Source organism: Numenius arquata, chromosome 2, assembly GCF_964106895.1.
Source record: "Numenius arquata chromosome 2, bNumArq3.hap1.1, whole genome shotgun sequence".
NCBI lineage: Eukaryota > Metazoa > Chordata > Aves > Charadriiformes > Scolopacidae > Numenius > Numenius arquata.
The window spans coordinates 66861379-66877390 of record NC_133577.1 but is presented as its reverse complement, the minus strand read 5'-3'; the positions used below and the strand labels follow the sequence as shown (position 1 = coordinate 66877390).

Here is a 16012-nt window from a genome sequence, read left to right as displayed (position 1 = left end):
AGAGCCTGTCCACGTTGAAGCATGCCAGCAAGCTTTTCAAAATCTGGCCTGTACCTTTTCTCATCTGATTGTGTCTTTCTGCAACAGTGTAATACTCTGCTGCAGGCTTTGGGAATCTTGACCTAGTGCTATACACCCGTATTACTGTTTCCTATATGATGTTGGTTGTTGTGAGTATGGCCCAGGTGGTATTCGGGTACCAAAAGGTATGCGCTGCAACTGTTGCGATGCACCAGAGTGCCCAAACAAGCCAAGTTCAAGTTTCCTACTGACTTTCAAGGGGTTGTCCAGACTTTTTGGAGGTTCCTCTAAGTCTCACTGGATGCCTCTCCATATTATCTGGGTTCCCAAATAGTTTCTGTGATGTTGACCCTAAATTAGTAAAAAAAATTTGGGGTGGGGTGGTTTCATCGGGGTAGAATGAACAACATGAAGCCAGGAGGTACACATACCTTTTAACAAAAATGAGAAAAGATGCTGAATGCCTAGACTTCTCAAGAGATGTGGTTCAAGCAACAGAGAGCTTGAAATGGAGAGAGGGAGGGAGATGGGAAGTTGTCTGAAATGAGCATGGGTAACACACCTTCAGGCTTCAAAAGTGAACGCTTGGGTTTGTCATATAAAAGGAAAGGTCAGTAAGTGTGTAATAGTAATACTAATGAATAAATGACTGAGAATGGGCAAAAATGTTCAGGGAGGTGGAAGGAGGGCAGTTCTTCTGCAAATGACTGAATTCAAAGAATTGCTAGTTCTTTGCGGAGCGCTTCTCCGCTTGAACTCCAGGGGTTTGCTTTCAAGAACTGAAAATGAAGGCCTTTATCTGCTCTCGGTTTGAAGTGTGAGCAGAAATCCTGCTGTTAGTTTTGATTAGGCTGCTTTCCCCCTCCCTTCTGCTTCTGTGTGTGTGTGCGCTTACCCCTTTCTTCCTCAGTTTGAATCGTGCTGCCTTTGCCACTTGATACTGGGGCTCGACATTAAGCAGCAACACCACTGAAATGCCTCCCCATCCCTGCTCATCATTCCCACCCTGGTGCCTCCTTATGGACTCACTGAAAACTGAGATTATTTTTTATTTTGTTTTTTTATTTTTACTGTAAGCTAGTAGCATTAGGAAAAATCTGCTTGTCAGATTACATTTCAGTAATATTTTGTGCAGATGGAGAGCAACGCGCATGTGCGTTACTTTTGCATACTTGAGACAGGTATGAAATATCCACTAAATAATTTTGACTCAATTTTTGGTGCCACTGTATGTTAGATAAATAAGTGGGCTTTGTTCAATTACTGGCTATAATTTAAGAGTTTACTTGTTTTGGTTTTTTTCACTGTGTGGGGTTTTTTTTAAAGAAAAATGAGGTAGCAAGAATTAATCCTGTCCACCCTCCAAAATTCAGGTTATTCCCCCTGCTCCCCGCAATGAATCTAGGGATGCCCTTGACATGACCTTTACTTCCCTATCTAATATAGACACAACCTGATGGCTTGATGGTGCATGGGGAAAAGCCTGCAGTTGTATTAGGGAAATTCTGTGATTATGTAAATAGCATCGTAATGCTGGTTCCCAGAGGTGAGGAATGTGGAGTGGAGGTCAAGTGCAAAGCCTCAGTTTTGGCATATCCTGATAGCTGAGTGCTTGGCTAATTGTGCACTGCAGCTTCTTTTAAATGTCAGTCTTGCGATTCCTGAAAGAGAAAACAAAGCAGCTCTTTTCCTATTTGAGATATAACTGGGCGAGATACTACTGAAGTCTCCTCTCTAAGCTCTGAGATCCATCAGGGAGAAACACTTTCTTAACTCCCAAGTTCTTTCAAGGCAAAAGATGAAAAATTTTTGTCTTACCTATCTTCTGTTCCAAAGTAACAAATGAGAGAGTGATTTTGCAAATTCTTCCTTCCTTCCCTTTCTGCTTTAAAGAGGATGGACTCGCTGGACTGTGTTTCCAGTGGCCTGGCCTTGCTGCAACCTTCCCAAACTCAATGACAGATTAGTCATAGCAGATGGTTTTGCATCCACGGGGTGTAATTTCAAGCAAGATGGTATTATTCACCCAAAGTCAGAATTCACTGAAATACTGCAATAATCAAGAAATCGGAGCGCTGGACCAAAACCTACCTCAGTTCACCAAACTATTTCAGTGAGAGAGCTGCTAATAACATGTATGGGAAATGTAAGCTGACTTTTTTGTCAGGACTTCCAGCCCTGTTGGAAGGAAGTTTTTCATTCAAGCTTGCCAACAGTTTTGTTCCTCTTTTTAAAGAGTAGAAACTTGTTTTGGAAAGTTGATGGAAAATATAAATTGTTGCACAGCCGTGACGATACAATGAGGCTGCCAGTTGTCTACTGAGAACCTTAAACTTCTCACTAAACATCTCTACTCTAAAGGCAGATTACTTTTTGTGGTCAAGAAAGAGCTGGAGGGGTATGAAATCTGCAAACACTGGGAACAACTGGCCAAACAGCTCTAGTTCCCAACTTTATAAGCAAGCAAGGGCAGTAGGCTGCCTGTGGGAAGGATGGTGGTCAAGTAGAGTTGCACCTAGTTGGTGATAATGGCAGCAAAGGGCTTGCAGGAAGGTTGCACAGAGACAGTACTGGCTTTTCTGGAGTGGTTTTTCTCTGGTGAACTATGAGTTGATGATGAAAGCATTTATTTTTAACCCAGTAGCTGAGGCATAATGTTTTCAGCAGCCTGAACAAAGGCATCCAACTAAATGAAGATAGTGTTGGGTGACATTACCCAGCTTGCCCTGGACATGTTCACAGCACAATACGAGAGTCTCTGGCACAGCTCTGTGGTGGGGATGGGACCAATTGGTAACTGTTTGTACCATGGCCTCTACTGTCGACTTCGGGTATGTAAAACACCATGCTCTGTTCATGGTGTTTTACAGAGGAGTGGTATCCCATCATTTGGGGAAATGAAGAGATTGCAGTGGACTGTAACTTCACTTTGCAGCTGTGGTGGTCAAGCAGAGGGGTGGGGAGAATGATCTAAAAGAATAATGAGCTTATTTTTTGAGCTCATTTTTTAAGCTCTTTCATTCCCAAACATTTTGGACTGCAGGAAACTACCTTAATTCTCAATTTCTCTCAAGTTCACGGTTTGAACTTTAAAGCAGCCTGGTACTACAGAGCTTTCACTGTGACTTTACAAACCACAGTTTGGGAACTGCTGATATGGACAATTGTGTCCATCTGGGGCAAAAGCCACTGTGACCAAATCATTTCAGTGTGAAGATGTAAAACGTCTGTGCAGCTTGGGAGCAGCAAACGGTCCTGTGGCAGCTTTAGGGCAAAACACGGAACAAGGTGAGGATCACTGGGTGACTGGCAAAGACCTGCGCTTGCACCCTTAATGGCAAGACTGAAAGACAAGCCCTTACTGTTAGTGGAGACAAGCGCAGACTTCCAGGGAGTTAATCAAAATCACTGTCAGTGGGTAGATGCAATAGACTGCTCTAAGTGCCAACTTTGGCCTGCAAAGGTGATACAGAAAGCTGTACCTGAAAGCACTAGAAGCAGAACTCCTGTGGCTTCAGGTTAAATTTTCCTGCGTGTAGAGTATACTTTTAAGTTTAAATAGGGCCAAATTTTAACAATGGGGCTTTGAAAACCAAGGGGAGGGATTAGATACTCTTTTCCCCTGCAGTTCTTCAGTGTGAAGTCTTTGGTTCGCAGCCTTATAAACTTCATCCTCTAAAAATCAAAGCTTGGATTATGATGTGTTCCTGTGACTTTCAAAGGAAGGGCATAAGAGCTACGAGACTCCAAGTAAAGCAGAAAAAACTGATATAGAGTCAAATTTGTTATCACCAAACAAGGCACGCGGTGTAGCATATATATAACATAGTGTATGCTTGGGGCTCACAGACTTGTATTGTATTGTAAAAAAACCATTTTATTATGGTTTACTCATTCATAGAAATTAATACTCTTGCAAGCGCCCTTTATTTTATTCAGAGCACAGCTTTCCCTTGTGACCGTGAAGATGTAAGGGTATTGTGAACATCCAGGCTTCCAGCAGTGTCCAAGTTAATAACACTCTGCGATAGCTGCTACAATTTCCCAAGGATCGGTAACAAAACGCCAGTGGCGCGAGATGTCTGCTGGAGAGAGATGAATTAAACTGTGGGCTCCGAGGGAACCTCGGCAATCCATTTTGTATGTCTGCCTTTCTAGGGATTTAAATGTGAGAGAGAACACGTGGATGAGACAAAGATAAAATTCTTAGAGCTTAGGCTGTTTCTACTCCTTATAATTTTGAGGGTTTCCCAAGTTGTTTTTCAAAGGGCTTGAGTAATTGATCCTCAAAGATTGAAATATTCTTTGCATTATTTTTTTTTCAGTCTTAGACATTATAATACAAATGACTATGCATATGTAGTCATTGACTAGAAAAAGCTGGTGTCTGAAAGATCTTTCTTGTGATGTCTGTTTTGGGGGAGATTTTTTTAAAATGAATACGTGCATGATGTGTTTGCCTTTTAAAGCATTTTTACACCAAATAGTTACATAGAAAGCCTTTGCTCTCCTCTGCTTGTTATTTAAATAGTTGCACTCCAAACTGGTATTCATCAAAACCAGTGGGAAGCCATTGCAGAGCTAATAGTGAACAATTTAAATGGGACAAAATGTGTCTATGCTGCGAGAGAGATGGTTTAGGGCCGCGAGCACCACCACAGTCAGAAGAGACTGCAGTGCGTGTTCCCCTGGAAAGGAGATAAGTAATTGGACAGAATAATCAAAGAATCAAATATCCTCTTGGTTTTTAACTTAGGTGGAAAGACAAAACTGTTTTTTATTTAAAAGTTTCTCAATTATGTTAGCTGAAGTTAATACTGCCCTGAAAAGTCAAGTTTTTAAAGCAGCTGGAAACAAGGAGAAGGAGCGGGTAGAGGTCTGTATCACAACTCCAACCTTGTTTCTGTTCGTAACGAAGTGTAGATGAAGAGTGGCAACTGCTTTTAACACTGTGTGCACGCAGACACTCACTCCACCACATCTCCACTTTTTTTTAATTGGATGTTATGAGTTTCCATTATAAAAACACCTTTACCTTTTAAGATTGGGGGAGGAGCCGGGGGGGGGGGAAGTTAGGCCTTTTACATTCCAATCATGGCAAATGCCAGGTAAATAACACAGCAGTCAAAAATGGTCTTGAGCAAAGTTGTTGCCTGCTGGAGCCTGTGCCCTCCCCACCACCCTGCTGCCCTGGCCCAGAGCTGCTGCCCAGCGGGGAGGCTGCTGTGTGGTCGGGGACATCTTCATGTGTCCTGCTGCCGCCTTGTCAGCTTGTCACACACTTTTGCCCTGCTCTCAGAGGCTTAACCATGCTGGTAATGGGAGCTAATTCAGGTTTTCCTGTGAATTAATTTTTAAGGTGGCTCTTAATCATAAGCTAATTTATGCTGAACCACTGATGGCAGGCTGTGACATGGATAAATTGTATAAATGGAAATTTATTGAAGTGGAAGTGATTTTTTTCCATTAAGCGTTTGCCAACAGGGGAAAATGAGAAGAATTGGCCTTGGTGAATATCAGCCTCAGAATGTTTCCCATGGGGCAGAGCTGACCCCCAGGCTGAGGCTAATTCTTAGTTCAGGCAATTAGATGCAGGCTAGTTTTGATCACTCTGTTTAAGAAAATATGTATTTTTCAGCTTTGCATAAATTACCCCTCTGCTTTTATCTTGTAACTCATGTGATGTGTCGCTCGCTGGTAAATCCACTCTTCCGTCGGGGATAAAGGGCATTGAGATGCCATGGGTCATTTCCCCCGGACGGTCTGCTGGCTACAGCCCCGTGTCACCAACCTGTCCAATTTCCCTGAAGGCAGCACCGATGTGAGGTGATTTCTACGGTGAATAAACATTTCCTGAAGCTTTTTTTTTTTCTGCATTTTATCTGAACATCTCTTGAAAATCACCTGGGCTGGCTTGTCAGCCATCGCAGCTGCCGGTATACAAACCAGGTGAAAGATGGAAGCTTCCAGGGCGCTTTGAAGTCTGTGAGACTTGTATGCGTTGCTTCTGTGGAGCTGTTGAGATCTGATTTGTAAACCTTTGCTTTCATAAACAATTTTTGCCTCAGATGTGAATTTCAGATTTCCTTTTTCATCTGCAGTATGCTATATATAAACATTACAGATCTGAGGGTACCGAGCCACTAGACGGGTCTCATCTGTCATGCACCGTGCCTGACTCATGCTCAAAGCAAAATATTCATTTTTATTTTCCAGTTTTTCCAATATGCCTGGCTCAGCTAATCCATAGAGTGTTACAGAGAGTAGCTGTTGAACAGCAATTGCTTCTAATACTTTGAGTGAAGAGGGAGCATATAGAAAAGCTATTAGTCACAGGAAAGTTTTAAAGCTGGCACAGGTGTTTCCCACTGAAGAATTAGCTCTTATTCATTGAGGTTCATTGATTAGTATGTTTTTAGTTTTTTTTTCTCTCTGTTGTTGGCTTTATTTTGTTTAAAACTATTGCTTAGAATTGTTCTGCTCCTTTTGATAAGGTACTCTTTGAGAACATCAGGTGATTATCATCTTCCAGGATACATATTTAAACATGTGGCTTTGCAAAGCTGCGGTTACACTTTATACATGTTCAAAAAGCAGTAGAGGAAAGGAAGCGGTGTGCAGGTAACCCATCTTTTCAAATGCTTCCAAGTGCTTTCAAATTGTATGCAAAGCGGGACTTAAAAAGGAAAAGAACGATGAAGTGTGGTCTATTTTTAAAGCACTATAACTGGCTTTAGAAGATCCAGGCTGAGACTCCAGCTGTGGTAGGCTTTCTGCCTTACCTTTGGTAGGTAAGTGGAACAGGGAGTTGGAAAACTGCCAGATTTTTCTTTCATCAGGAAGGTTGGGTGTGTTGAAACTGGAATAACACTGTACTGATCACTGCAAGAAAGCCATTTCTGGTTTGAATGGGAGTGTATGTGCTCTTCCACATGCCTTATGCTCAAAAATCCTGTGGTTGGGCATTTGCTGAGAAGGTCCCAGGTGAAATTCTCTTCCATTTGATTACAACCAAAGATTTGAACCTGTTTTGGAGGTAGCGTCTGATTGAGAGAGGTAACATTGATGTCCCTTTCCCCTCTCAAAGGATCTTGATTTTGCTTTGCTTGCAGCATGGGAAGGATTTTGACATATCAGACTCCTTTGTAGCAGGAAAAACAATTTTTATGTTGAGCTTTGTGAATTGCTTAACATCTTGGAGCTTCTATACCCAATCTGTAAAATGAAACAAGAAGGAATATTTTGTTTTTTCTCAGTCACTGCCTGCGTTTGGACTTAAAGCTCTTTGGGATGGATACTCCTGCATGCACAGTATCTGTTGTAATACCGTGCTGATTGGTTATTGTCCTGTTATTGTATTATGGAGAATCAACATCGAGACAAATATTTGTCAAATTTTGTCCTCTTTTAGAAAAACATTTACGGTGAATTGATGTTCAAATGCTGAAACCATTTCCATCTCCAGCAAAAAATAGTGAGTCGTAATTACACAGGAATCTCTCAGGGTTTGTATTTTAAGCATTACGATGTATCCTCTGAGCCATGGGAATGTTTTGTAAAGTGTGGCTGAAACACGCTCGCATAGCAGAGTTGCTGACCCCCAGTGGAGTGGGTCCCCAGAGGTCCAGCCACAGGGAAGTGAGATGCAGGGACTTGGCCAAGGGCCCCTGGCAGATGCTGCCAGAAAAAGGGGCTGGATCCAGAGTCTTTGAACTCGATTCTGTTGCCCTCTTCTTCTCTTAGGGAGAAGGTTAAGCATGAGAGACAGACCTGTGCCAAATGCAGCTAAGCGGGTGTTAGGAGGCAGCAGTTGCAATAGAAGCCACAGGCACCACTTTGCCTTGGGATTATATCCTCCTTGAGCAGTTTCTCTTGGAAAATGTCCTGTGTACAAATTAGAGGTTTAACTCTGAGCACGAAGAACTTGCTGTAGGGGCTGTGCTCAATGATGTTCCCTGTCCTGGAGAAGGCAGGATAGTTCCCTGTCCCAAGAAGACAGGGTGAGGAATGCAGGGTGAGGAATGCAGGTATGGCTGCCAAGCAAAATAAGTGCTATGGTATAAGCTATCATCACTTTGGGAGTGGGGAGAAATGAAAACTGAAAGGAAGAGAGCTGAAGCAATCAGAAGGAAAGGAGAAATTTAAAGTGAAGAGCCCATCTGCACCCCTCAGAGAAACATGTCTGCTGTTTGGGACATTCAGTATGTCTCCAGATCTTCTGGGTCCTTTCTCCACTGTCCCAGGCTGTGCAGCAAAGAGAAGGGGAGGAAGCCCCAAGCTTAGTTCTTCACTCTCCACTGCCTATTTCTGTACCCAGGGATGATTTTGCATGGATCAAATCTTTGCTCCGGTGGCAGCAGTTGCTGCTGTGGGCCATCACCCTGGGCTGTGACCTTCTGCTCATGCATTTAAAGCAGTCAGGAGTAGCCTTGTTGGCATTGCAGGACCTTTCACTGCATCCAGTGTGGCGTGCACCGCAGGAGGTGGGTGAGACTCGAGAAGAGGAGGGGGTTTATTTCACGGATCTCAGGAAATTGCCTGGATTTGAGCCATTTGTCACTCTGAGTTTGTGTCCTTCTGTGGATATCACCCGGACAGGGTTTTTAGTTTTTGTATCTTTTCTGGATGTTTCTTGATGTCGGATGGATGGGAAACAAGACTGTTTCTTGCGTCCTTGCTCTGCTCAAGAAACAGGCCTTTCTCAAAAGACTTCCTAAATTGGTGAATACTATCTAATCCCCTATTCTAACTCTAAAGGTTGGAGTAGGATCAGAGAATAGTTTTCCTACCTGGGCCTCTCATTCATAAAATAACAGGCAAAACTTGACTTGCAGTTGGAGATTGTTATCAAAGTCTAGTAGTGATGGTGGGATAGGATCTGGAAACGCTGTCTGCCTTGACACAAGCACACACAGTCTATACAAACCCTGTTTTTTCCATCCGCTTCCATTCTTTCCCTTCTTCCTTTTTTTATGTTCTACCTCCCCTTTTTCTCTCTCTGGTTTGGGGGAATGGAGGAAACCCTTGTTTCCAGGTTGTCCTCAGTAATCACTTAAGTTTCCCTCAAATGCAGATAGGTACAAGAATCTCTCCATCAAAAAAGACTTTATACCTTACAGGATTAGTGTCTAATCTTGTACAGGCTTGAAAGTAAATAAAAAATTACTAGAGCTTCTTACTTCATTAAACAAATATAAGAACCATTTCCAGAGTTTTTTAATATTATTTTTCTGGAGAAACCTGGGAACTTCCTTCTCTTCAGTGAAAACTACTGCGTACATAAATGTTTTTTATCTCTGCTAATCGCTAGCAAGCATTGCTAGATGGTAACAATTAGCCTAATAATTTGGTCATCACTAGTGGTTTTTTTTAAACAGCTTTCCTCACAGTAAATTGGTTACAAAACTTGTGCTAATGACCATGCTGTATATTATCAGTAGCATCAACGAAAAGTGAGCATACGTTTACAGAGTTGAATGTCCTTATCCAAAAAGATACTTGCGACTTTGCTGTGAAGACCTGTTACTTCACATGGCTACGTAGATCCAAAGAGACTGAAATTGTCTCATGCGTACTAAAACATGCTACTTTCTGTATTTGGCCTTTTTTTTTTTTTTTTTTTAACCTTTAAAGCTTTCACAGTTATGAAAAGTTATGAGACATCTAAGCTTCACCAGTAGGTGTTGTAAGTTGTGTTTGTGCTCTTGTTGAGGGCTCCTCAACAAGACGTGTATAATTATAGACTGTTGCATAGGGAGGGATTCATAAATGGCTGATCTGTAGCTGGGAACAGTTTTGAGGTGTAACCTTGAGACTGACTTGTGTGCGTGAAAAACATTTTGAAGACTGAGTGACTAGCTATTAGTAAGACAAGATGAAAAATGTTTTTGCCCTGCTGGCTGACCTTCTGCAGATCGACGCTGTTTTTCCACAGAGAGGTGCTAGCAAGAAGGAGAATGGGTTATGCAATTTGTTGTTTTAATTTGCATATTTATTCAAGTGCATCTTCCCGGTGACCTCCTAATAGCTGAGCACTGTCAGATGACAGCGCTTTTGCTGTCGCTGATGTCAGCCGGGGTATCAGGCTGGCTTGTTCAGGGAATGGGAAGGGCCAGGCTGGGTTCCTATCCAAGACAAAGCAGTCAGTGGGGCTATAGAGGAAAAAAGCCTCTGGAAAAAAACTAGAGTGTTCATACATTTATCTTTAGTTTCTTGGAGTAGGGCAGAAGGGCTAGGAGATGTGGGCAACAACCCGATTGTTACCAAGGATATGGGTCTGGCCTTGATAAGAGTGAAAATCTTTTGGTTGCTCAAGCCGAAACTTGTGAGACTTGCCTGGGACTGATGAGAACTGGTTTTGGATACAGCTGTAGAGGAGACATCCCTTCTGCTACTTTTGCTGGTTACTGATGACTTCCCTGTGCCCTGAAGCTGGGGGGAACTTTTGCAAAGCACAAAGAGCAGCTTTCCCAAGTGGTGGAGGCCCAGGGTGGGAATTGGGACTGCCTCTCCCTCTTTTCTGTGCCGTGCACCTCCTGCAAGTTCAGAGTCACTTACAAACTTGCGCTTTGGTGTTCCTGTCTTTAACCCTACCGTTAAATGACATGTGCTGCTGCTTCATAATGAGTTAAGATTCCTAAGGAATTGGGGTTTAAGTACTTTCATGTTCTTAGAAACTTGGAGGGAGTTGTTATGAATGCAGAAGCTGCTGTAATATGGAGTAGAAGCAATCATCTGGTTTCTCGTTCACCAGCAGCTTACAAGACCCAGGGGTCTTTACCTGTTTCCTGATGGATTGTCAGCAGTTTAAGAGTCACTCTAAGGATCACCATCTCTTTGATACCAATGTGTGATTTTATTTATTTATTTAAAAAATATCTGTTCTCAATATCCTTCTCAATTTGAGAGGGAAATATAAATTTCCTCATTCATATTAATAAATAGGTTGTGGTATTGCATCGTGCCAGCTGGATATCTCAGAAATAATTTGCTCTTATCCAAATATTCTTGCAGCTCAGCTGGATCAAATTACATTTTAATTTAAGAAATAATGCACGATGTGTTTACTCAAACCAAAACATTGCAAAGCAATGAACTAGTGTATTAAATACAAATTTGGGAAAATAATGCAATATAAATATGCTAGCTATACAGAATATTTTTAAGAACTAAATTTCTATTAGGCTTCTATTTGGATTTTACTTAAAAGCAGTGCTTTTAAATACTTAGGGACTGTAAACTTCTGTTGATATGTGGCCAAAGCGAGTCTTCTGGAAAGTACACTCAGCCTTAGAAGTAGTAGCAAGTGGAGCAGAAGCAGGCAGGCAGGAGCAAGTAAGAAACCACAATGTTTCCTTGAACTTCACGTCTTTCTCCTCCTTTTCCTTTGTAAAAATATATGCTTTTTATAGAATTAGAGTATTATTATCCTGTGCTATATAGAGAGCTTTTGGTATCCCTTTAATAAATGAATTTAATGATGGAATAGATCTAGATAAGATATGAATATTTATGCGCAGCAGTTTCTTCCTGGGGGTAATGAGTTTTGATGAATTAAATAATGTTGAAAGTTTTTAAGTACTGTCTTATTTTCAAAAGAACATCTCAATATATAAACATGGTTTCTGTCTTGTTTTGTCACTGATGTCCTTGCCAACCAGATTTCAAAAGCAAAGCACAGGAAGATAATTCAATGTCTGTCTCTCTCTCTCCCTGTCTAGATTATCAGCGTCTGATGACGGTGGCAGAGGGGATCACGACGCTGCTGTTCCCGTTTCAGTGGCAGCATGTGTATGTCCCCATCCTTCCTGCCTCTCTCCTGCATTTTCTGGATGCTCCAGTTCCCTACCTGATGGGGCTGCAGTCCAAGGAGGGAACCGACCGCTCCAAGCTGGAGCTGCCTCAGGAGGTCAGTCTCCACCTTGGAGGTTGCTATCCTGAAACACATTATTAATATTTGTGTGAATCCCTGCTGGAAAATGCCATGCCTGGTGTTAGGAGGCTTCTCTGGCACTGTGAAGAGTGTTTGCCAGCAGGAGTGAGGTAGTGGGGGAAGTCTCCGCAGCTCTTCTCGATCCATTTCTGAATTCAATGATTGCTGCTAATTATACTTCTAAATGCATCTCCTTCTGCTTCTTGCTGCGACACTGGAAGTTTCTCTGCTTTCCCTACATCACAGGTTTCGCTAGGTTTTGTCACCCTGTCAGCGTTGCACTCCTATCAATAGAGGGCTACAGAGCATTTCATTCGGGGATGGTCTTTATGAAACTGGATCTTGGGTGCAGTTGCTAGATGGTATAAACCTGTCCATGTCCCCCCACTGCTGATGAGAAGCGTGCCCCGTCCTGCCAGCCTCATCCCACCGACGGGTGAGCCCACGTGGTCCTGGTTAGGTTGAGGTCTATTACTAGACCAACATCCTGGCCTCAAACGAGCCAGATTTGCATTAATACCATGCCTGTGAACCACTTAGAGGCATATACACAGACATGCTTTTAAATAAAATATTGACTCACTCCAGTGATTGTCTTTTGGACTGAAGATCTTCTGTCCTCCCATACAATGGGAGGTGAAAATTTTGCTTCATCTATCACACTTTCCACAGAGAAAACAAAGGTAGGAAGGTCATCCTCCAAATCTGTGCTAAAATCACTGATGGTAGAGAGGGAAATGGAGATTTTTGTCCTTAAAATTTGAGCAAGATGATTAAAACTGCTTTGCATTTTAACCTGGACACTGATCACTTTCCATCCGGCAAAGTCTTTGGGATGTGGCTAGCCTCTCTGTATTCGCGATGGTGACTGGACCCATCTCTTGAGCATGCCATGCATTTTAACTTGGATTTCTTCTTAAAAATCAGTGGGAACCCTAAGAATAACTGTTTAAAAATTGCAGTAATTACATAATATTATGTATTACGCCATAACATCTCACGACGGTGACACTGCTATGCCCACATCCATGCGTGGCCCTCTCCTGGGGGCAGAGTCCCTACGGTCTGCGAATAGGTGCTCTTACTGAGAAGGCAGGTGGGAGCACCAGCGGAAGAGAATATGTAGGAGGGGGATTTTGTATGTGGAAGTGCAGGGATAAACACAGGGCGAGGATAATATGGTTTTTAATAAAGGTCTGTTTTAAGTATGAGGCGGAGGTGACTGATTCTTAGCCTTGGTGGCATGTAAAAGTGCAAATCAAGTCTTACCTCGTGGGTAAGAAGACTTCATTGCATGAAATTCCCACTGGCCTGGAAACAAAACTGGTATCTAGCTACACTTTTCAGTAAAACCATGCTAATATTATGTAATTACTGCAATTTTTAAAATTATTAGTCATATTCAGCAGATTAAGCTGTCATTTTCCTTAAATGAAAATTTTAATGTGATGGGCTTGCGGTATTGCTGGAATAACAAATTAAATACCACCAGTGAGGGAAGAGTAATAGTGGGGTGGAAACGCCCCCCTCCCCCATTAGGATGTTTAACAAATGAGTGAAAAATATCAGCACAGCATTTGTAAACACCACAGGTCCAGTAAGTGTGGGAAAGGGGAAAAAAAGGTGGTGTATTGAACAGGGAAGATCTTGCGTCTTAAATTCCTCTAGACAATTAAAAAATAGAAAATCCTTCAACGTGCAAGCAGTGATGAAGCGCTGTTCGCTTTAGCATTCCTTTATTGTTCAGGCCAGGGGCTAGCTTTTCAAGCTCTTGCTCTAAATATAAATCATTTGTTTGTTAGAGATAAAAATTCTAACAACTGGCCATCATGCTGTCTTAAGGTTACTAATCTCTCTGCATTAACTTTAATCGTCAGATGTTTTTGAAGAGAGAAGCGAGACCAATTCCCCAAGGGTTTTCTGAATCCAAATCTCATTTTTCAAATTTTGTAAATGATATGCAGAGCTGAAATTAAAAAGCCTTTGAAATGAAATATTGATAGATAAGAAGACAGTCAGTCCCTGAGCTAAAGAACCATACCAACGCATACCACAACTCTTTAATAGCTGTGTAGTTGAATAAAGCAAATTGTTTTGTATGAAGAAATGCTTTTCTTTGTACAGTCCAAATTTATTATGAAAGAGTGAGCTGAAGGGACACTTCTGCTTTGCCAAATGAATCCTAATACCTAAGTGAAAGGTGATTAATCTCAAGCATGTCCCTGAAATATCCGATATATTATAACCAAGTTTGCTGTGGAATATATTGTCCTGCTGAAAATTAGTGTTTTCAGAAAAGGAGGAAAATAAGTCCTTTCTGTTTACATAATCTGAAGATTAGTCTACAGTTTTTGGTGAGAAGAACAGTACGAGTGCCGTGGAGAAGGCGGAGGAGCTGTGCTAATGGCCAAGTCAGGCTAACAAAGACGTGCTGCTGCTGCTGCCCTGTACATTCCTGCATCTCTTGTTCTGCATCTTTATGTCAGGGTAAAACCCTTCAGAGCTCAGCACCTTGGGAATCTGACCTGGTTTAAGATTTTATTCAGCACAGTGCACTCAGACAGAATTTCAGATGTAAGCCGTGGTTCAGAAGATCAATTACTGTTTTTCATTCTGCTATTATTCCTGAGGGTGTATTTGCAATGTAATTAATTTTTATGTAGGGTTCTTCCATCCCCCCATTGACACTATCCTAGTATAAGTATCTCCTCTGCTAGATTCATGTCTTCATTTAGCTTTAATCTTATGGGCTGAGATCCATCTCTGTTCATCGCAAAGCTGTCTAGAAGCACTCTCTTTAAATCTCAGGCAGGGGAATTGCCAAGATTAAAAGCCTCCATGGAAACAGGGGGTAGGGAGGAGTAGGGAAATAGGGCTTGACCTCCCACTGGAGCTATACTCAGACGTGATCCCAAAGGATTTGCATGGGACCCTCTTTTGTAACTTTGCTCGTAGCAGCTTCATCTTTCTCACTGAACATCTCGTTCCTTAGTTGCCCAGCTGCAGAGGCTTCTTGCAGTTGGATCCTGGTAAAATAAATGTGCCCTTGAGATGTGGTAACTCACACAAGTAGTATTTAGTGGGCTATGAAGTGATGCTGCACATCCTGCTTGCTAGTGTGTCCTTGGCTGGCCTGGGAGGGGATATCAAATCTTTTTAGTGGGAAGTTTGGGATCTGCAAGTCCTGGGGGAACGGGAGAAGGCAGGAGGCTTTATTTATTCATCAAATCATTGCCATCTAGTTGGCCCTCAGCTTTTCTGAAGTCTGAAATATCACAGGCTAGACAACACAGCTAAAGACTGCTGCATATGTGTGCTCTTACCCTTCTGTCTGGAAGCACCCTGGGAAAATAGGGCTGCTTAGCAGAGGATCCGGTTCAGTGCTGAGCATCTGCTTTGAAACGTTTCTTTGTATTTCAGGCAAACTTGTGCTTTGTAGACATCGATAACCATTTCATCGAGCTGCCAGAGGAATTCCCCCAGTTCCCTAACAAGCTGGAGTTTATCCAGGAAATCTCCGAGGTTCTCCTGCAGTTTGGGATCCCGCCAGAGGGTAACCTGCACTGCAGCGACAGCGCCACCAAACTCAAGAACCTGGTTCTTAGCGACTTGGTGAACGACAAGAAAAACGGGAACATCCCCGCCAATGCCCTCAACATGTACGAGCTGCTGAAAGGCAACGAGACCATCGCCCGCCTGCAAGCCCTTGCCAAGAGAACGGGCGTGACGGTGGAAAAAATGACCATCACGGCTCCCCTCGCAGAGAAGGAGAAGGATGGGAAATTGCCGTGCGAGGAGGTGGAGCTGAGGGACTACAAACTGAACGTGCAGCTTCGCGAGGTTTTCGCCAACCGCTTCACGCAGATGTTCGCGGATTACGAGGCTTTCGTCATTCAGGCTGCCCCCGATATGGAGTCGTGGCTGACAAACAGGGAACAAATGCAAAACTTTGACAAAGTAAAAATAGCCATGTATTCATTTTCCCATATGAAGGTGCTTTTGGGAGGGGGGGGGGGGAATAGCTATATTATGTATATATAGCCTACGTAATTTTAATCT

The 16012-nt window shown here is 42.5% G+C and overlaps 1 protein-coding gene across 4 annotated transcripts in view; it reads left to right on the top strand.

Moving 5' to 3' along the window:
- Window positions 1-16012, top strand: part of DENND5B (DENN domain containing 5B) — a 123182-nt gene that overhangs the window by 65668 nt on the left and 41502 nt on the right. For all 4 annotated transcript variants that reach the window (XM_074144611.1, XM_074144610.1, XM_074144609.1 and 1 more), the window contains 2 exons: window positions 11742-11929; window positions 15374-15910. In XM_074144611.1, coding sequence (XP_074000712.1) covers window positions 11742-11929; window positions 15374-15910 — 725 coding nt within the window. The remainder of the gene's footprint in view (window positions 1-11741; window positions 11930-15373; window positions 15911-16012) is intronic.